Source organism: Aristolochia californica, unplaced genomic scaffold, assembly GCF_029961685.1.
Source record: "Aristolochia californica isolate CCGP_79_NKW_82.1479 unplaced genomic scaffold, dmAriCali1.0.hap1 SCAF_10, whole genome shotgun sequence".
In the NCBI taxonomy this organism is placed as follows: Eukaryota; Viridiplantae; Streptophyta; class Magnoliopsida; order Piperales; family Aristolochiaceae; genus Aristolochia; species Aristolochia californica.
In genome coordinates, this window is record NW_027181771.1 from 31,523,637 (window position 1) to 31,544,891 (window position 21,255).

The following is a 21,255-nucleotide window of genomic DNA, read 5'->3' on the forward strand; positions in this document are numbered from 1 at the left end:
AAAGTCTTATTTTCTCATTCAAAATTCAAAATATTAGTGTCCTAAATCTCTCTTCTTATATTTATATTTTAATTATAATTTTTTTTTTTTTTTGCTTTCCTCTAGTGCAATGGAAGAAAAATACTTAATTATAATTTACTCTCGAAAAGCTATTTCCATACACGAAGTCCGTCGCAGCATCAATAAGACGGCTTCTTTTATTTCTTTACTGTAATATGCATATTTAATACAAACAAATACTTTACACTGCACTTTCCATTGCAAACACTAACACTACCAAATACCTCCCACTTTTGTTACAATGTCCACTAAACCCCACCTCACTTTCCCTCCCACTTTCTTACACTAAAACCCCCACCACCCCCCCCCCCCCCCCACACACACACACACACACACACACACACACACACACACACACACACAATATTCTATTTTCAGAATCAGAGATTCTGTCGAGGACCAAATAAAAGGGGGAAATCTGCCTGTCTTGTTGGCTTCTCCGCTTTTCGGTCAGTGACCGAGAGCCGCCGTGGAGGAAGAGAAGAAAGCAGCACACCGGCTGCTACGAAATGGGAGAGGAAAAAAGAGAAGGTCGGAGTGACGGCGACCGGGGTCGTCCATCGAAGCCGTTGATTCCTCATTACATGAAAGCTCTGTCCGGGTCACTCGGCGGCGTCGTTGAGGCGTGCTGCCTGCAACCTATCGACGTGATCAAGACCCGGCTGCAGCTAGACAGGAGCGGCACCTATAAGGGTATTCTTCATTGTGGGACAACCGTTACACGTACGGAGGGGGTGCGAGCGCTCTGGAAGGGCCTCACTCCCTTCGCCACCCATCTCACGCTCAAGTACACACTTCGGATGGGATCCAATGCCGTCTTTCAGTCAGCCTTCAAGGATTCCAAGACTGGAACAATTAGCAATCGAGGACGCATGGCTGCCGGATTCGGTGCTGGCGTCCTCGAGGCCCTCGTCATCGTCACCCCCTTTGAGGTATGTAGTTCTTCACGCTTTTTTGTTTTAATTGGAGAAGCTTCATGTTTTATATTTTGAGTTTGTAGCGTTGCATGAACATATAGAAGTTATATTCTTGTGGGGAATTTATGTGGTGACTTAACCTGAGACAATCTTACAAGAGCAAACCTTCATGTTTAGTTTATGATACTATGCTTCCTCCCCCCCCCCCCCCCCCCTTACGTTGATGCCTCGTTCAAATATTTCACTAGTAGGACACTGGTTGTGTTCATTTAAAAAGGTTGTGCAATTTGGGTGAAATAGTTCAATTCCTTCGAATTTCTATAGGGAGACCATCTATTCACAACTGCAATATAGTTGTCAAGTTTCAAGCTGAGAAGCAACGAAATATTTTGATGGCCAAATTTCAAACTTGCAAATAACCTTTTGCCGTTGTTCATTATACCACCTTATTGTCAACTAGTTGCTCTTGCTCTCCATTATATGCCTCTGGTGGACATCTTTATAGGTTTCCATCGAGCTACTACAAGTTGAATTTATTCCTGCTTGCAAAATAAGTTACTAGAAACGGCCTAAACTGTAAAGAAAGGTATTACTGTCTCATGTGAAACAGAATCTCACAAGTTTGAACTAAAGTATTATTCAATTCTGAGCACCTACTGTCATGTTTGCGCTCTGCCAGTATGCCACAGCTTATACATTTGCGGATGTAAAAATAAGTTCTCTTTTTGAAAATGTATATTTTGTTATTTGAACTATGACTTTCCTTGATTTGATCCATTTGCTCTGAAGGAAGAAGTATTTTCATGGTTCCATATTTATAAGCTATTTATATTTTAGCTAAAATACAAGGATTCATTATTTTAAAATTTTCTTAAGTTTTATTCATGACTGCAGTGTGGTCCTATACCTTAAACTGCATTTCTGGAGGACTATTACCAAATAATTTTGTTGTTAAACTGTCTAACCAATGCCCTAGAAATCTCTTCCAACAGGAAGTGGGTTCTACAGTTTGCCTCTGTTTTCAGTCAGGCATTATAATTTCTGCTAGTAAAGCTTACAAAGCAGCTTTTAATTTAGACAGCCTCAGAAGGAGAAACAATCTCATAATAACCAATAGAGAATAACTATCTGATCGATTTGCAATAGCAGTAACTTCATATTGTCCTGGTTCTCTGTCAGGAGAAAATGTATCAAACAATTATCCTGAAAATGACTTCGCATAAATTATTTCTCTTCTGCTTTTATGAAAAGGTAGAAACTGACTACTCTTGCTTAAAAAAATTACGCTCTTGTCTAATTTCTTCTCTAAGCCTTTTGAAAAGAACAAATAAAAACCAAGACTGGTTTGAGGATGGAAGCAAATATGTAAACAGATCTTATTTTGATGGGTGGTTTCACCATATATGTGAGAAAAGGTGATTTTACTTTCTTTTGGCTAGATCTGTGGTGGGAGAAAGAAATGCCGCATCTACTTTTTTTCAGGTTAGCTTGGTATCCAATATTTTAGTGACAAATTCTTACAATAAATCAAGGTCATTATGATTGGGATCTAAACTTTGGGAGAGCTTTTACTGATGATATAGCTCTTGTAGCATGTGATCTTTTGTCCACTTCAGGAAGTATTTATATTCATGGTCTGGTGATGATTTCATGATTTCATGTGATCCTTTTGGATCCTGTACTGCCAATTCTAAATACAATTTCATTTCTGGATGTGATCTTCAAAAAAAATCTACTCACTTGGCAATTTCTGACTCTACAAAAAATTTCTCATTTTCTTTGGTGTGCAACAAAAGATGAGATTTTAATTGTTGATTAGTTAAGGAAAGAGGAAATATGAATGAAGATCAACGCTGCAAAGTGTGTGAAATGAACCAGAGATTATTGATCTTTTGCTCTTATTCTGCTCATTTTTCTAGACAAAGTTTGGAATGCTTTTACATTAAAATTTGGTCTCCATCTATGTTCTCCTCTTCTTTCTTTGCAATGATTGAGCAGTTATCTATTGTTCCTTAGAACAAGATTGGGAAGAACTATAGGAAGCTCTCAATTGTTGCAATTTCTTGGAATCTTTGGAAAGAACGCAATGCACCTTGCAAAATAGCAAAAAATAATTGGTGGTGTCATTGAGATAATCATTCATTGTAATTTGTTTTGGGCCAGCAAATTTTATGAGACATCTCATTTGCCTAGCTCTTCATTCGGAATAATTGAAAAAGATAATCACCTTCTCCTCTCATTCAATTCCCACCCTCATTTCTTGGTCCTCCCCTCTTGGTCTCTTAAACGGTGGTAGCTCTCATGGTTGACCCGGGTTGGTGACTCGGGCCTTTGCCTCAATTGTCTCATTGGTTGTTGTCGTTGTGTGTGTGTGTGAGAGGAGAGGGGGGGGGCAATACCTTTCCCCTTTGATTTGTTCTCGGTTTTTCTTTGTTCGTTTTCTTTTCAGTGTTGGTGTCTTTTCTTTTGATGTGATTTCTCCTTTCTTGGAGCTTCCTTAATGAAATTTCTTTTCACATTGTTATGCAAACTATGACACATTCTCTGATTTTATATTAGACTATTCCACATAGAACAACTCCCTCTATGACCTTTTTACTTCAGATCCATAAATTCTAGCAAGTCTTCCTAACATGTTATGTCATAACTCTTTCTTATAAGAGCAAATTCGTGTGGAACAACAGGAGGTTGTATGTTCACCATTAAGTAAAGTTTAGCATGTAAGCACTGCTATAATTTGAAGCCTAGCAGAGCTTGCAATAGCCTTTGAACCCCTTCCCTTTCTAACCAAGTTTTATTGAAACACCTCAAACTCTGATTCTGTCAGTGAAAAATTGTACAAGGAAAGTATGTCTGTTGTTTTCTATCTGAAGTAAAAGGATTTCATGGGAGAGTAAGAGGTTCTAAATTGATTCAAAGTATAATTTTTACCCTTGGTAGGCTTGACAATTCTGTTTGGTGTGAACGCCAAGCTAGTAAAATATATATTGGCTGCTCAGATTGAGCAATGAGGTCTTATAAACATCATATGGGCACTTCTAAATATCTTAAGGGTAGTTTCTGGTTATAGCTGATACTGATGTGCTCATGGCATCGACCTTTTTTCTGCTGATTGTTTTATTTTTGGGACCATTTAAAATTTAGAAGAGGATGTTACTAAAATTTGTGAGGTATATGTAATGAGTGCAGGTTGTGAAGATCAGATTGCAACAACAAAAAGGTTTCAGCCCTGAACTTTTGAAATATAAGGGCCCCATTCATTGCGCACACACTATCATTCGGGAAGAAGGGCTTCGCGGACTCTGGGCAGGGGCTACCCCAACTGTGATGCGCAATGGAACAAATCAAGCTGCCATGTTCACAGCTAAGAATGCGTTTGACACCGTCTTATGGAAGAAACATGAAGGAGATGGGAAAGTCCTCCAACCATGGCAATCCATGATATCAGGGTTCCTTGCAGGGACTGCTGGTCCTATGTGTACCGGCCCCTTTGATGTTGTGAAGACAAGGCTTATGGCTCAGAATCGAACTGAAGGCGAGATCAAGTACAAGGGCATGCTTCATGCCATTAGAACAATATTTGCCGAGGAGGGTTTACTTGCATTGTGGAAAGGTTTGCTCCCTAGACTCATGCGAATTCCTCCAGGTCAGGCTATCATGTGGGCTGTGGCTGATCAAGTCACTGGTCTGTATGAAAGACGGTACTTGCATAATGCACATATTTAGGCTCGGTACTTTCATCATTCAAGCACACAGGATACCCAATTCTTTGCTTGTGCTGGACTTGGAGGTGATGGAAAAGGGCAGCCAGGCAACCCTTTCACCCTGCAGGCTTCTTTTTGCCTGTTTGCTGTGTAGTTCATTGGAGGATATGGATTGATAGAGAAAGTTTTTAATTTATTTATAGCGTAGAAGAAACGAATTTAAGGCTTATAAATTTGAGCCTTGTCGAGTATTGGCTACGATGATGACTGCAGATTGCAGGAGTCTTCAAAGCCCGGAAATTTTTACTCATTTATTTATTCATGTGGCGACTATGTAATGACTATGAATTTGGTCGTGTTGTTTTAGATTATGAGGATTGCAAACGGAAGAACACATTGGATTAATCAGAGATGAACATAATCTGAGTTCGTAGTTCATATTTTTACCAGTGATCGTAGCTGTTTTTGTGGCAAAATCATTTTCATATTTTTAGTATCTTAGTAAAATCGGCATGGCTTTTGTTTTACATCATAGAATGAATATAACAAGAGTACGGAGAAACAGATATGGATGAGCATATATCCAAAACCAAAAACGACAGAAAGAGCAAAACTCGTGCTAGTGGACTCTGACTCTCTCTTCAGGTATCCATCTTTTTCTTTTTCTTTGGCCCTTTATTTATTTTATTTTATTTTTATGTGGATCTCTTTGTTTCTCCCTATATAATAAATCATGGAAAATAATAAAGAAACGAACCGCGAGTTTGCATGTTAGCAACCACGTCCTTGTGTCGATAGTCGAATTGAATCCGCGGCCGCTGTTTTGTCCTCGTCTCTGACGACATATCCCGCTTTATCCGAAACTCGACAAGTCTCGTGTCGGGGTTCAGTGTTCCTGTTACGTACCCAACTACTCGCCCCGGTTCTTTTAATTATTTAGCTACCCAAAATATCAAAGAGAAAGGAATTGCCACCACGACCTGTGGGGCCCAGGAATGTGTTTTATGTGTTTTTTTAATGGGTGGGACAAGAACATGTTAGGAAGTTTAAACGGGTCAAGTAGCTGAGATGGTGATAGGTTTTTCCAGCCTCCGACCGGATCCGACCCGTTAAACTTCTTAAAGGTTAAACTAGTCATTTCCATTTCACCTCCGAAATTGAATGACGGCATGAAAAGAGACGTCCACGTCTTTGGGCTCTCCCTGCGAGGCAAAATTTTCTCTCTCAGCACCCTTAACCAACTAAAAATCTCCACGTGTCATGCTTTCTCTTATGTTCCCTTCCGCACGTGACTTACTCCCCTCACCCTTTTTCGCCACCAACATTTACGCTTTTTTCCTGTCCCATCGAGCCACTGCGGGGCCCCCATGCTAACTACTTGTCTCGAGTTAGAGACAAGAAAGACGATCTAACTCAGAGCTCCGAGTCACTTAAAACCGTTTTCAGATAATTTCATTTTCACAGCTTTACAGGATAACGATCTCCTGTGAGTACTATAAATACTCTTCAGATGAGTCGCTTCTCCTCTCAAACAGTCCAATTTTCCCACCCTTTTTCTTTTCTAGAATGGAAAAGAGAAAAGCTCGTTGGAATAGAGGCGCGGGTATTGGAAGAGGCTCGTTCGGTACGGTTAGCTTGGCGGTGAACAGGTCCAACGGCCGGGTCTTCGCGGTCAAGTCTGTGAACGTCGAGTCGTCCGTTGCTTCGGCGGTGCAGGCGCTGGAGAATGAGATCGAGATGGTGAGAAGCTTGGACTCTCCTTATGTGGTGAGGTATCTCGGCGATGACCGGACGGAGGAGGCGCCGGGGGTGGAGTACCGGAATTTGCATTTGGAGTATGTGTGTGGTGGGACCGTTGCTGACGCGGCGGCGAGAGGGGAGCTGGATGAGCGGGTGGTTCGATCCTATACCCGCTCGGTGCTCCGTGCTTTGGAGTATCTGCACTCCCGGGGGGTGGTTCACTGCGATGTTAAAGGTAGGAATGTGCTTGTGGGACCCTCGGGCACGAAGCTCGCGGATTTCGGGTCTGCGAGGAGGGTGGCCAGTGGTGGAGTTGAGGACGGGTGGCTGCGGGGGACGCCTCTGTGGATGGCGCCGGAGGTCGTGCGTGGGGAGGCGCCGGAGCCGGCCGCCGATGTATGGTCTCTAGGTTGCACTTTGATTGAGATGGCAACCGGGAAAGTTCCGTGGTCGGAGTGGGGTGACTGCGCGGCGCTGAACGCAACAGAGGCCATGTGTCGTATTGGTTTTCTCGACCTATCGCCGAAACTCCCGTCCCGGTTGTCAGTGACTGGGTTGGATTTCTTGGAGAAATGCCTGAAAAGGGACGCCTGCGAGCGGTGGACTTGCGAGCAGTTGTTGCAGCATCCGTTTGTTGACTGTACCCCTGCAATCGAGCAGTCCCCAAGAAGCGTACTCGACGGAATCGAACCTGAATTCCATGATGACGAAGATGAAGACAGTGATCCCGGTTCTTGTAACTGCAGTTCCAGCGATCAGAATTCGTTAATTACCGCTATAGATAGGATAGCCCAATTGGCTTGTAAAGGGAAAATTGACTGGGAGAGTGACGGGTGGGAAGTGGTGAGGGGTCCACCACAGATTTCGGGGAGTGAGCAAGAAGATGGTGGAAATGATAGAAGAGGAGAAAGCGAGGAGATGAGACTAGAATATTCTTCTGGTTGTAGTGGTAAAAGAAGTGAAGGTGATTGCTGTGAATGTGGATATGTCAGTTTTGCAGATGGATCGTCATGTGCAGAGAGTTGCTCTTGCTGTTATTGTTGTTGTTGTAGAGCTGGCTTCCGTTGTCAGCATGGGTGGGGGGAAAAGGACATGGGTGGGTTTATTAAAAAATTTATGACAGTTGGAACTTTGAAACGTTCTTTTTCTCTGTTGCCTCATATATTCAGCCTAGATTTGGGTAAAAACCATCTACGTGACGGATGACACCCATTAAATATTCAATGAACTCGAACTCGACATATGAACTGGGTGAATTCATTTAACAGACTTCAAGATAATGGAGACTCAGAACACCTGGAGAGTTTTCGTCTTTAGTTACCGCTAGATTGGACCCCAAAAGAGTTCGAGCAGGAAGAAACAACTGAACAACTAGTAACATCAATGCCTACCCTTGGCCCACTTCTACCCTGTATCCACGGTATGGGCATGCTTTTTAATTACCGGACACAGTCGAAGAGACATCACGTCCCAATTGCATGGCCAGCGTTACTTGAACAAAAACCACAACTTTAAATTTTATCCACCGTTTCGCAGACCTGAATAGTCCTCGTGATGGAAAGGCAGCAACCACTCAATCAAAATGTAAGGGAAACAGTTTTTTGTTTTAAAAGGCCTTTTGTGGTCTCCTTCAGAAAGCCTTGCCGGCTGCGTGAAATATAGAATAATATCCAAGCAACTCCTGTGTTAGAAAACGAGCAATAGCTACCAACTCCTTCAAAACAGCCAGATTAAGCAGCACAGTTCCGCACTAAAAGGCGATCATTGCACCGCTCAGAGTGGGAACTTGATAATGAGAATAAAAAAAAAAAACACCAATCATCATGATTAAGAAGTTTGCCTTAAATAATGACGTAGCGTGAGCAACACGCGAAGTTGCGTTCTAACTTCTGCGAATAGCGTAATAAGGAACAAGGTTGGACTTAAAAACAGTCGAACCGAGGTTCAAATATAAACCAAAAGCATGTCTGTAGTGCTAGCGACGCAACGATTTACACGCCATCACCATAAGATTTCTCTCCAGCCACCATATTTTGATATAGATCCACACGCAGTTTCCAAGATCCAGAGAGTTCAATTCAACATAGCCAGAACATTAAACAGCGGACAGAACAAAAGGGGTAATTACATAGGTTTTGTTATACAATAACGGATAAGAAACCATATGAGCTGACAAGTTGTCAAGCGGGGAAACAGGTGGGACCGCTCGAAATTATCTGTATAAAAATGGAAGGGTCTAATCAACAGGCACCAAGGGGTACTCCATATACAAGTTGCGATCACTTACATCAACCGCACCAACCTCTCACATCTTCTAATACAAAGTCTAGTCAAAGACATGAAAAGCTCAACTCAGCCTCAACGGCAGCAAAAAAATGCCTGCTACCAAAAGAATGCAAGCACTACTGATCAACCTACCACAAGATGACACGAAAAAGGCTTATTCGAGCCCTCTGAAGCACCTCGCCCCCAGTAGAAAAATTAACCGTCTGCCAACACTTTAATCTCCTCCATTCTTCACAGATCAGTACCCGCCGGCCATTGGAGGCATGCCAAACGGTGGCATCGGAGGCATTCCCATACCACCCATTGATGGTGCACCCATAGGAGGTGGGGGGGCATAGGGTCCTCCCATACCTGGTGGTGCCGGTAAAGCAAGGGGAAGCAGTTGTGCATACATATTCTGCAAAACAAACACGTTTTCTTTAGATCAAATCCAAAAAAAAAAAAAAAACACGTTGTCTAGTGTGCCTACATCGCACGATACCCATGGAGAGCAGAAAGTTACCTGTTGTGCAACCATATCTTTCTCTTCTCTCTCTTTGGCTTTCACCTCGCTGAGTGCTTCAATTTTGTCCTTTATGAGTTCATCCACTTTGCTAGTGTACTCCCGGATGAACTTCAAACACAAAGAATAATGATTAGTCATATAGCAGAAAAGAGAAGCTGGAAACGAACAATAGCAGAAATTGTAGGAGATCCCTCACCTGCAGGAGGTATGGGAAGGCAAAGTCAATCATATTGTTCATCCAGGCAAGCTCAAGTGCAACATCAGGCCGGATCAGATCATAACATATAAAGAGGCATGAAGCAAAGCATTCCTTCTTTCCCTGCAAAAGGAATAATAGCAGTCCACATTTAATCATCTCACAGATCAGGTACCCTCTACCAAATATCATTAGTGATGCCTAACACCAAAGCTCAATTAGTAAAAAAGACAAGGTTGACTTTCGCACCTGATCAATAAAATAAACAAGCAACTCCTCACAGAGTTCCCTATCCCCTGATTGAGAGCAAGTCTCCATGGCATCCTTGTAAAGGTTGTCTTTTTTAGATAAAGCAATCGACTGCTTCCATCTCCCAGCTTTCTTGTAAATATAGGCAGCAATTCGTCTCATTTCAAGAAGTTCATGCTTCTCAACCTGACAAGACCACAAAGAAATAAGCCACAGAAAGAATGCTGCCGGCACATAGAAAATATAACTAAAAATAAGAATAATGTTAATTATACTAATTATTTCACCTTCTGAGCAAGGCCAATCTGGTCAAAGTTATCATGTAAATCAATTGATTCATGCAGTCTATCGTAATCCTCTTCCTCTACATAGATTTCATTCAAAGCCTCATTCACAGCAGCTACATTGTTACTTTGTACGGCAACCATGTATGGCTTCACGAGACGTAGGTGACCAGCCTGGAAACCACAAAGACAAATATTCAAGTAAACATACAAAAAGTCCTACGCAATTGTATTTTTATCATAGTATCTGCTGAGGCTCCTTTCCATCTCCAGCCACTTGAATAATTCTACATTCTTATGAAAGCCTCTGGAATCCTCTGTAACCCTTTCATATTTCATCATACTTCATGGCCACAAGAAACTAAAACAGAGAAGTACAAGAACACACCTTTCGCATTATATCTACTACACGCGTATGGTCCACTTTCAGTGCCAGCACATTGAGAAGGTCATTGATAAGGTCTGGGTGCTCCTGTAAGTAGAAGTGGACAGCCTTGTAGTAAAGTTCCACATTTGCAACCTTGACAATGACATCCTTGAACTGCATATGGTCCCATGCCTCAGGGGAGTGATTCATAATGGTTGTCGCAGCATTATCAAACTCATCATACTGAATGTACAAATAGGTGAGCTCCTTCCAATGCTGCTGCTCATCACAAGCTCGTATAAGCTTGGGAATGTTGAGGCGGGTAGAGAAAAGTTTGATATGTTCCATGAGCTTCTCATAACGATATCTAGCATACAAAACTCCCAATTCCGTAAAGATGCCCATGTGAGCCCTTTCTAACCCTAAGCCACTCTCCATGAGAGAGATTAGCTCATTAAAGCACCCTCTGTTCTGGTAGTAGTCACTTACTTCCTCCAAGTCATCAACCTAGAAGAATAGAAACAGATTAAAACAATTATCAGAAGGTGTGCACAACATAGTAAAGAAAAAGACTACTACCTCGAAGTCATCAACCTTGAAAAACAAAAACAGATTAAAACAATTACCAGGTATGCACAACATTGTAAATGCAAACAAAAGCAATCTTCAGTTTCTTACCTGTACAATAATGTTGAGCCCACAAATTTGAGCCAATCTGAACTCTTCTGCATCCACACAGGCAAAGCAGACTTCTTTCCAGGTCTTTGAGCTATTTGCCTTCCGAGCTGCATCAACAGCACCTTGGAATTGTTTGAGTTTCACAAGTGTAACAGCTAATTTAGCCCAGTTGGAAATGAAGGCATATATAATCTTTGCAGCCTCATATAGAGCCTCATCATAGAGACGGTCCCCAACATTAGGGAGGTTGGCAACATTTGGCATAAGAATGAACTCCTCAATGTCACCCAACCGATCTATTTTTGCATATGCATAAATGAGCTCACTATCCACCTTTGGCTCTTTGGTTTTTTGCCTGACCATTAGAAGATACCTCACCAAATCATGGTACACATTGGCATCCTCAGCAGCCTTGATAACATCCAAAAACTGAGTTGCATCCTCTGCTCGAATAAATGACTCAATGGCATCACTTACTAAGCCTTCACGGAGCTGAGCTTTAGCAACCTGACTCCAAACAGCATCTTCTTCAACCCGGAAAGCAAATTCCACAGCACGCTCAATACTTCGAAGGTTGTCTAACAGGACATTCACAGCCTGCACGTTCAAGTTGAACTTCTTGAAGATGGCAAAGGCTTCTTCATAAAGTGCTGCTTCCACAGCCACCTCCCCAACAGCAGGGCCATCAAAGTTGTCTAACCTATTAATATAATCCATCACCCTTGAGGGATCTGCTTTGATAGCTGTTAGGATCAGTAGGTTCTGCAGGTTGAAGTTCCCACTGAAGGCAGAATTTTGGAGAACGATCTTTTCAAGAAGCTCAATCAGTTCATGTGGAAGATCAGCAGTCATGAAAGCTTTAACAGCTGCTGAGACTTGCTCAGGGCTCTTGCTCTCAGGTAACGCAGTAGAAACCACTTGATCAATAAGCTGTCTTCTGAATTCATTATCAGGGCTAAGAACTTTCTCCCATAGATCTGGATCCATCCTCTCCACAACATATCTAAATAGAAGACGCAATAAATCATTAAAATGAAGAAAAAAAATCCAATCTGTAAACCAGTCATCAGTAACTAGGATTGACTAATAACTACCTAGCTTGCAACTTGAACAATGAGTTTTTGTTCGTAACATTAATGAGCTCATCATCGCATTGTCCCCGTCGATATGCAACAACAGCCAAGGTGGGATCACGCTTTTCGCAATATTTACCCACCACTCGAGAATCATAGTAAGGATTCGTCGTGAGGAAATGTTCCGGGTTGTTATTGCTGTCAATGATGATTTTACCCAAGGCATTGTGGACATGCACGTCCTGGCTACCTTCACTCACAAGATGCTCTAAGAACTGAGTAAGTAAACGTAGACGATTCCTGTAACCAAGGAAAAGAACAAACCATGAGATCAGATGAAAAGAGCATGGGGGAGATGGGGAAGAGAGAGAGAGAGAGAGCACCTCTTCTCGCATTGCTCGACAAGAGGCTCCACTGGAAGGAGAGAACGGACAGAAAGAATAAGCCCTTTAATGAAATCTTCAGGACACTCATCATCCAGCAACTGGCCGACCACTAAAGGAGCATTTCCTGGGTTCACCTGTAAACAGATATACAAAAAACATCAGTCATCTAATCATATGAACAAGTTGATTCAGACATGAAATGCCCGCAACATGATATTACAGCAAACAAATAAAGCCAAATGTGACTTGGTAATGTCTTACTTTTTGGACATATCCTTCAATATATCGAAGCATGTTGTTTGAGTAAAGGTAGTGGGTAAGATCTGGAACAAAACCAAAACGATCACAAACATTAATAAGGGGCCTGGCATCTGGTAGCTTCGTCTCCATGAGGAAATTCTTTGTCTTCTCAGGATCATAGAAATTTGATTCTCTGGTCACACGTTCAACCTCTTTGATTTGTCCAGTTTTGGCAGCAGCCTCAATGTACTTAAAGTGTATATCTGGATCCTCACTGTTTAGACAAAAAAAGAAACTATTAGAATCCAGTGAATACTGCATTGAATGCAAAACCTTGTTCTTTAAACTAAAGCACAAATTACCTGGAGCTCAAATATGACCCAAGGAAGAAGTACAATCCTTCGTATGATTTAAATTGCTCAAAGAGCCTAATGCAGCCCTCAACACCTAACTGCTCAGAATACTCTTTGGCAGCCTGAATAGAAGCACACAATGTTTAGGTCATGCATTCAAAGAAAATTGACTATAGGATGTTATGACAAAGAAGCTTAATATTTACCTGAACAATTATCTGAAGATTTCCTCTCAAATTGACAACTAGAAGATCTTTCATGCACTCCAGAGCCCACTCTCTGGAGAGGGTCCCAAAGAACTCCACAAGAGACTAGAAGATACAAAATCATTTAGTACCCATTTGGACACTTATCCTCAGATAAAATGAAAAAAAGCATGAGGCAAAACCTGTGGCTCTATGGCATGAGTATTCACAATTACGCGCTTAATGTCAGGCAACTCTGTGTAATGCTACATTAAAAGACACAAGGATTGCAGTAAGTAAACTTTAACAGGAATTTTCGTTTGGTATTTTGAATGGCATTGTATATAATGTCTACCTGTAGAGCTCTCATATATAAACCAGCTTTTTCACAAAGCTGTGCAATTCGAGGTCGGTCATAGTGACTGAACATGCCATTGGCTAAAATAGCATCGGCTACATTGGGAAATGTCACTAGGTTAATCTCCAAAACCTACGAAAGAAGAAAAACATATTAACAAACTAATAGGAAAATAAATTGTAAAATAACAAATTCACTATAACAGAAAATGAGATTACTTTTGTCTGAAGATAACCATGCTCTGGCAAATTAGGCTTCAAAACATCCAACAGAAAGGCGGTTGCCTCCCGGATCATGTTTCTCTAAAATACACAATGAAAAATCGAAATGTTTAGCACAAAATTAATACATAAACATGTAAAAAAAATTACCAATTGATTAAAATAGTTTAGCAGAAAGAGAGATTATAACATAATATTTTTCAATTAAAAAGGGTAATGTAATCTTTCTGAATGCTGGTGAAACTTAAAAGAGTTCATCACAGGAATTCCAAGTAGCATGACAAGGAACATAAGCTAAACCTGAAGGAAGAGATCTGTTATCGTATTGTAGTCAATAGGACAGCCTCCCTCCATTTGTGACATCATAAGAGCAAAGTTAACTGCTCCCTGCCACAAGAAATCAAATGGTAAGAAAACAAAATACTTGTACAAAAGAGATGAAAAAAAAATAAAGTAAGAACCAAAAAATGATTGCCAAGAAATAGACTTGAGGCTTCTCATCCAAGAGAATTATGGAAATAAAAAAAAAGGCATAATGACAGAAAACCAGATAAAAATAATGGCAAATTTCATCCAAGATTAACCGATTTTCAAACTTTGCAGCTTCAAATATTTCTTATGAATATAATGCATTAAAAATTAGAAAGAAAACAAACCACAGCCTTCATGCCAATAACAACAGATTACCTGGGGATCTGTCCGCAGGATAGTTTGCAAAAGGAAGAGGTAATCAGGTGTATACCCGACCTACATTTAGGATCAACTCCAGCTGGTCAGAAAGCATTAATCTAAAATATAGGAAATATTCAGACCTCAAACACCACATCTCAACAATATAACTTGCCAAAATCCCCTAGATATTAATCAAGTTTTGCCAAGCTTTTTTTTTTTCAGAAAGAAGTGAATTTTATTCAAGGCAAGCCGGGAACAAAATACAAGTTACCTGCTTTGAGTATATAAGAATCTTGTCAAATTCCCTTCGTTCAGCAAAAGCTGCAACAACTTTCGGGGTGGCCCTTGCCTTGATATATATTTTTAGTGCAAGGTCATTATCCACAGTCTGCAACACAAGCAGTCATCAACATATCAAGAAAAAAAAAATTTAAAAAGAACCTATAGGAACAATTAAAAATGTCACAAATAAGAATGTAGTAGAAAGAAAAGAAAAAGTTTTAATTGCCAATGTGCTTATGCTATCAGTTTTATGTCAATAGAACATTCAAAACTATGCTCCAGCCCGTTAAAATTAAAGACCATTATTAACCAACCTTCACAAGATCACCCAGTTCCTCACTACATTCAAGCTTGTCCTCTGCCAACCAGTTCTCCAAAAGATTCTTTTTATTCTGATTCACGACAAGGCGAGAGAGTTCCAAAGACTCAAAAGCATTAAGTTTCCCCTTCGTCAACAAAGTGCCAAAGTATTGCAAAAGTGGTGGTGTTTGTCCAGCTTGCACAGGAACACTCTGGTTAACAAAAACATCATTAGATACCAACAGAATGACAGCAAAGAAAAAAAAAGGTCTTATTTTCTTGCAAAACTAAAAATCTAAGGGGAAAAAGAAAACCTGAAACTTTGCAACAGTGTCCGGGGTACGAAGAATGCCCCGTGGAGAATCTGCAGCAAGTTCTGCAGCCTCCTTATACTTTGTCTGAGCAAACAATTCTTGGAATCGCTGGACAACCTGAAAAGAAAGCAGATATTTTAGTCCAAGATAATTTACTGTAAAAAAAATGTTCAAAGGATGGGGTAGTCAGCTTAGTTTGGGTTACCAAGTTCTCAGCCCCTGGAAGATTTCCCCTTTTAGCAAGATTGATGGCAAGCTCTAAGTTGTTCAGCTGAAGCAGACACCATAATATGTTAAAATAAAATGTTTAAATCAGCTGAGCTGAAGAAATAGAGAAAACTTTTAAGGCTGAGCACACCTGACCACTGACAAAAGGCACAAGTGTCACTTCATTGACAGTTGCAAGTAGCACCTGCCCTCGCCTATTGACTGCATAGAAGCCTCCTGCCGAAGAGGCTTCAGTTGTGAGGAAGATAGGATCTGGACTTATCCGGTTTCTGTAAACTGCTGTAGCAGTCTCCAGGTCATAGACAAATAACAGTCCGAGCTTTGTGATCACATAGATAAGACTATACTTGTTCGAGATCTGCCCAAAATAGCGAAACATGGGTATTTAATTAGGAAAGAGAAGCAACATTTCAGAGACATATGGAGGTTACCTGCATTGCCACAGGGAAATCATCAGCAAAATCTGGAGGAAAGAAAAGATCTGCTTGTTTCTTTGAAAAGCCAGGCTTGCCTGAAGATTGCAAGCAGGACAATTAGAACAGCGGAAGTGATAGAGATAAATCACCACATTCAATTTCCCCTTAGAAGTGCTCAAAGATTACCTATAGCATAGAGATGGTAAGAAAACAAACATTTGATTCTGACTACAAGATACAAATGCACTTAAAAGAAAGGCCAAGTGGGATGAACCTGGCTGAGCTCCAAGTTCAATTACATGCAACTTAGATGTAATTTGCCCTGCATTAGTTGTCTTGGAAGCAAAGCAGATTAGAGTTGAAGGATTTTCATTTCCAGCAACCTGAGAGAGATATAGAAACACTTGAGAGTTTGCAGAGCAAATCAAACATATAGATGCATAATGGAAAAGCTGATGGAAAGTACAAAAAAGAAGTGAGAAAGAAACAAAATAAGGCTCTCACTTTGAATTGAGCAAAAGATGCTGCATGTGCTTCAAGTGCTTGACTACGCTGCTGATCCACAGAAAAAAGCTGCATATTCCCTTTGACCAGTTGTGGCCTCTACAAGCAACATTTATTGGTGAAAATTAGAGTCAAACATTGAATTTCAAGTCATTTTGATCTTGTATTAAACCACAAGGAGTTGTTGGTGGTAGTTGTTCTTATTTACAAGCCCATCCCAGTCAACTAAGTAAAAGCTCCATTTTTTTTTTTATGAAGCTCCATTACTTTAACCATAAACAAATTTCATTTGTTTAGGGAGCATGAGTTTTTTTTTTTTTATGCTTTAATGAAGGTCTGATTTTTTGTTTTCACTCAGCATCTACAGCGGATTTACAGCTTCTCCGATCTGATTACTTCAGTTTAAACCTGACTAAGCCTTAAAAAGGCTATATACATGTCTTTTATAAAAAGGGAAATAATGCACGGAACACGTAATGACACTGCTATATACCTCAGGAGCTCCAGGAGCAATTCCAATCAAAATCAGCCACTTCTCGGAGGGGTCACACCGATAGTTGATTATTTGATTATTTGCCAAGTTAGCTGTTCTTTCAAACAACTTTACAGGCTCCGACTCACCTGTACAAAGGCACCATTGGCTTGTATTTTAGGATCAAAAAGTTTAGCACCCCATGAGTAAAGAATCAAACAGAAGACAACAAAAAAAGTTAAGAAATATGAGATTACCTTCTACTGACCAATGATAAACTGCAGTTTGTGTGACCAACCCCAGCATCTTCGGGGTAATCCACTTCCAAAAGACAACCTGCACATATCGCCAGATGAGCTATGAACATGAGAAAATCTTCTCTTAAAGCAACATGGCAAAAAAACGAGGGGTTAAATTGACACTAAGTTTCACAGAAACACATCCTTACCTGCTCAGGCATCTGGTATGATTTCATTTTTGCCTTCATCTCAATATTGAATATTTGCAGATGGTCCTGAGTACTTCCCGGAAGTTGAGCTTTAAAAAAAATGTTAGAATGGTTATTTGAAAGTAGAACATCTTGAAAAATTTTAGAGCCAACAGATGCATTCACTGTATCACTGTACATATTTTCCAATAGGTTCCAGAAAAGTTACATAGAATCTCCATAGTTCATCACCATTTAGAAATTTTAGTTCGTTTTAAAGGTATTTCAATATCAGCTCTAGTTAATAAAAATCAGGAAACACAACTCATGGCAAATCCAGCTAGTGAACCAAATAAGGGAGCACAAAAAGTTATGTATTTCAGACATACACAGATTCTATGATTATCCAGAGTTCCTAAAATAGTTCAAAAAACACTGGCATCAGGAAAAAAAACAATTGCAAGAGAAAAAACAATCTAAAGAAATCAGGAATGATTAAAAATAAATTAACCATAACAAGTGGAAAGTAGCATCCATCCTACGGTGGATCAAACAATTGGAGGTAGAAGCAGTTGCAAAACCCGAGAGTAATAAAAAATTAATTAAATGATCAAACCATAATTCTGGACAAGCATGTACCTTCAAAATTACCAAAAAGTACAGTTCTCCTCCTAACTTAACATCTCAGTCAACACTATACTGAATTATAGTATTTCCCTCTTGATCTGAATACAATAATAAAGATAATATACTCTTCCATGTATGAGATAAACCTTGACAGCCAAGCAGGTGCTTACCTCCCTGAAATATAACTTGATTTCATCAAATGCAGCCATTCACTCAGGTAATTCAGTTTGAATCTTTTTCTATGAAATATAATGGAGGCACTACATAGAAGATGATCTATAACATGAAGTTTCAGGAAACCTTCTTATGAAGCATATGAAATCTTTCAATCTTTTAATCAATGGAAGTACAGGGCTCATCTTTTTTAACTTGTATTTCCTTCAAATCCTTTTTTTTTTGTGAATGAGTATTTCCATCAATCTGCACAAATTTTAGTAAGACAGGCAACAGGAATAGAAATTGATTAACCTTATAGCTATTTCAAGTTCCAACTATTCACCCAAAGGCCTTAGGCGAACTTAGAAAATTACTTTATTATAAAAAGAAACTACATGTTTCCATATATAATTGCTTTCTCAATCATTAAGGATGTTTAGATATTGATAGCCTTGATAAAGCTCGCCCCTATCAGAATGTTAAAAATAATGTAACTATGGAGTAAACAAAACTACACCTAACCTGATCATCCACTTGCATTGGTATGATGAAAGATGTTAACAAATTACAACATAATTTAACAGTAAAAAAATTTTAAAAAAAAAAACTTCAAGGACCAAAAAGGTGAAAACCAAAACACCCATTATTCAAGGAAAAGGGTATCCTTCCACTTTAAAACAAAAGGATTAGGTATGCACACTGAAAAAATAAAGTCAAACAAGGAAAACGAAAGGTCGTGCAAAGAGAAACTGTCAGTAACCATACGACAACTTTTGTGTTATGAAGCAACAAAAACAAAAACAGAATAGAGTTATAAATACCAATCCATAATGATATGAAAATCAGAACATAATTTCCAGAATTTACATACGGAGGTACCTTTCAGGGCAAGAATTCGGCTGTTGGGGTTCATCAGTGCTGAATCTGCAGTGATTGGTCTTCGCAATGGCTGCATTGGCATGCTCATGTCTATGATTACGACACTATTTTGTGGTGAAGTTTCTCTGACACATATAAACTTGTCGGACTCCATTGTCACATGTGTGAAAGTAATGAATTGAGGATTTATGCCGAGGCTTGGTAACTGATCAGAAAACAAAAAAAGTCAAGGTGATACTTACAGCAAAAGTTCATTCGAAGTCAGCAAAACGCATAGAGGGGACATCACTGAAATCACACTCTCTAATATAGATCTGCACAGATCTTGATCAACTAAAAATCTAAATAAACGGCATCCTCGCAGTGATCCACTAAAGAAGACTATATCAATATCGGTTGAAAATATCATAAATTAAATCGAATAAACCACAATTTAGAATCCGTTCAAAATACAAGTAAATCACATGCACTTAGAAAAGGAAAATCTCAAGACAACAACGGTGCCCCTCTGAATTCCCCAATTAATAAGTAACAAATGAAAATCAACTGCTGGCACAAAGGTGAATATGAATTCCTGAATTCCGCTCTCAAAGTCCAGAAACGAGCAATAATCTCCGAAACCAGAGGAACAAACAAGAGGTAAAACAGAAGAGAAGAAAAGCGCGAGTAACTCACTGTCAAAGCCTCCTTCATGGTGATGGGAGCATTGGCGGCAGCCATGGCGCCTAGATCGAAGCACTACGACCTCTCGAGAATCGTACTTTTGCAAAGATCGCTTTCTCAGGGTTTCAAAATTACTAGATCTGAAACCCTACAGAAGGAAGAAGAAAGAGGGAGAGAGATCTGCGGGAATATCAGAGCGAAAGGGGGGCTTCAATGTTCCTTTTCTTTCGACCCCGTTTGGCGTTTTTGTCGTCACTTAAAAATGAAGACCAACTAATGCAGCTGTTCAGGTCTCTTAGCGAGAGTATCATTCACTCGAGACTGTACACGCGAATGTTCCTACGTGGCCCGTCGGAGCTAACGAATAAAGAAAATTAGCTCATTGTTGCCATTAAGGATAGGGAAATAAACCTTCCCTCGTGAACCACTTCCACATTGAGCTTATAATTTTTTATTTTTTTTTGCCTCAAATTACCTTTTTAACCAAAACAATCCAAAAGTATTCATTCCAAATACTTCAATCAGCCTTTTTCATTTGCATTAGATGTCTTTTCATCTTTGAGCTTTAGCTTAATAATAAACTAAATAAACCATCTTCTATGTTGCGCACTTGAGATCTCAACCCATGTGAGTAATAACAAACACCCTGTGATCTGAACTTGCCTAGTTGGTGAATTGTATGATGGGCAACTATCTCCTACGATTAGAGAGGACTCAACTATTAGATATTACCCCTAGGGCTTGTGTGTGTCAAACCTGCTTGTTGCTTTTTGAATTTTTCATCATCCAATCCATAACAAATCGAATGAAACCTCACGAAAAAAAAGTGAACACAAAGTTGAGGAACTTGAGTGACTCAACCGACTAGGTTCAGGCGATCGATGTGAGTGTCTCATGCCCATCTTGGCATCTTTCACGAGCTACAATGTGTAATGGGACATGCTCGTGTGTGTGAGCCTATTGGCACGAGTGACCATCAACCTGCATTTAGCCTCTTCTTCTTTCTAGCCCATTGTTGCTCTATCGTGAGCTTAGGTACACCATATTATGTAAAGGGGCATGTGTACTAGGCAAGCATGCACCCACATCAACAAGGAGGCTCTAGCACAAAGTAAGGAGAGGAAAGGATGAGTTTGTTTCTCTTAGACCAAGGAAGACCTCGAAGGAGTTTTTTTATTGAAGTGACAATCGCTCTATCTGGTTACCCCGATCATTGTATTTTCATGTCACAATCTTATCATTGGATAATTATCGCAACTTATTTTTTCTATTCACCACTAGATGATGTTAAAAATTATATGCCCTAATTCCAAACTAACAAGAGTAATAATAATAATCGCAGAGAAAAAAAAATAACCGCAAAAATACAACAAGATTTATACATATTCGCCTCAAGGTAAGACTATGTCCTATATTTCGCTGTTGCAGTAATCCACTATGAAGACGAAATAGTTTACAAGAGAAATCGCACACACTTACATCATTTTTCTCCTTTTCCTAGCTAGTCGTGACT

At 39.9% G+C, this 21,255-nt stretch overlaps 3 protein-coding genes across 3 annotated transcripts; 2 read left to right on the forward strand and 1 right to left on the reverse strand.

Annotated features, from left to right (window-relative positions):
• Nucleotides 1-517: 517 nt before the first annotated feature.
• On the forward strand, nt 518-5,092 carry LOC137942497 (mitochondrial succinate-fumarate transporter 1-like). The gene is made up of 2 exons (XM_068788178.1): nt 518-992; nt 4,167-5,092. Exons 1-2 carry the CDS (start codon nt 570-572, stop codon nt 4,701-4,703), a joined length of 960 nt encoding a protein of 319 aa, XP_068644279.1. The 5' UTR covers nt 518-569; the 3' UTR covers nt 4,704-5,092.
• Nucleotides 5,093-6,247: 1,155 nt separating this feature from the next.
• On the forward strand, nt 6,248-7,627 carry LOC137943082 (mitogen-activated protein kinase kinase kinase 17-like). Its single transcript, XM_068788775.1, has one exon. The coding sequence runs from the start codon at nt 6,248-6,250 to the stop codon at nt 7,625-7,627; it is 1,380 nt and encodes a 459-aa protein (XP_068644876.1).
• Nucleotides 7,628-8,530: 903 nt separating this feature from the next.
• LOC137936149 (clathrin heavy chain 2) lies at nt 8,531-19,985 on the reverse strand. The gene is made up of 30 exons (XM_068780708.1): nt 19,755-19,985; nt 19,080-19,284; nt 17,439-17,527; nt 17,248-17,326; nt 17,012-17,139; nt 16,519-16,617; nt 16,289-16,397; nt 16,030-16,109; nt 15,729-15,956; nt 15,576-15,641; nt 15,371-15,487; nt 15,071-15,268; nt 14,746-14,862; nt 14,490-14,549; nt 14,103-14,189; nt 13,800-13,883; nt 13,579-13,713; nt 13,427-13,489; nt 13,245-13,349; nt 13,048-13,160; nt 12,707-12,959; nt 12,443-12,579; nt 12,081-12,359; nt 10,987-11,989; nt 10,330-10,815; nt 9,945-10,115; nt 9,658-9,843; nt 9,409-9,531; nt 9,210-9,320; nt 8,531-9,104 (listed from the first exon to the last, which is right to left on the reverse strand). Exons 1-30 carry the CDS (start codon nt 19,797-19,799, stop codon nt 8,946-8,948), a joined length of 5,115 nt encoding a protein of 1,704 aa, XP_068636809.1. The 5' UTR covers nt 19,800-19,985; the 3' UTR covers nt 8,531-8,945.
• Nucleotides 19,986-21,255: the final 1,270 nt, after the last annotated feature.

Bases quoted from the DNA above. Each gene is read 5' to 3' on its own strand.
- LOC137942497 (XM_068788178.1), top strand. From the start codon at position 570: ATGGGAGAGGAAAAAAGAGAAGGTCGGAGTGACGGCGACCGGGGTCGT. The intron at 993-4,166 runs GTATGTAGTTCT...TAATGAGTGCAG, and splicing joins TCATCGTCACCCCCTTTGAG to GTTGTGAAGATCAGATTGCA.
- LOC137943082 (XM_068788775.1), top strand. From the start codon at position 6,248: ATGGAAAAGAGAAAAGCTCGTTGGAATAGAGGCGCGGGTATTGGAAGA.
- LOC137936149 (XM_068780708.1), bottom strand. From the start codon at position 19,799: ATGGCTGCCGCCAATGCTCCCATCACCATGAAGGAGGCTTTGACA. The intron at 17,327-17,438 runs GTAAGGATGTGT...CGATATGTGCAG, and splicing joins CATACCAGATGCCTGAGCAG to GTTGTCTTTTGGAAGTGGAT. The intron at 9,105-9,209 runs GTAACTTTCTGC...TTTGTTTTGCAG, and splicing joins AAGATATGGTTGCACAACAG to AATATGTATGCACAACTGCT.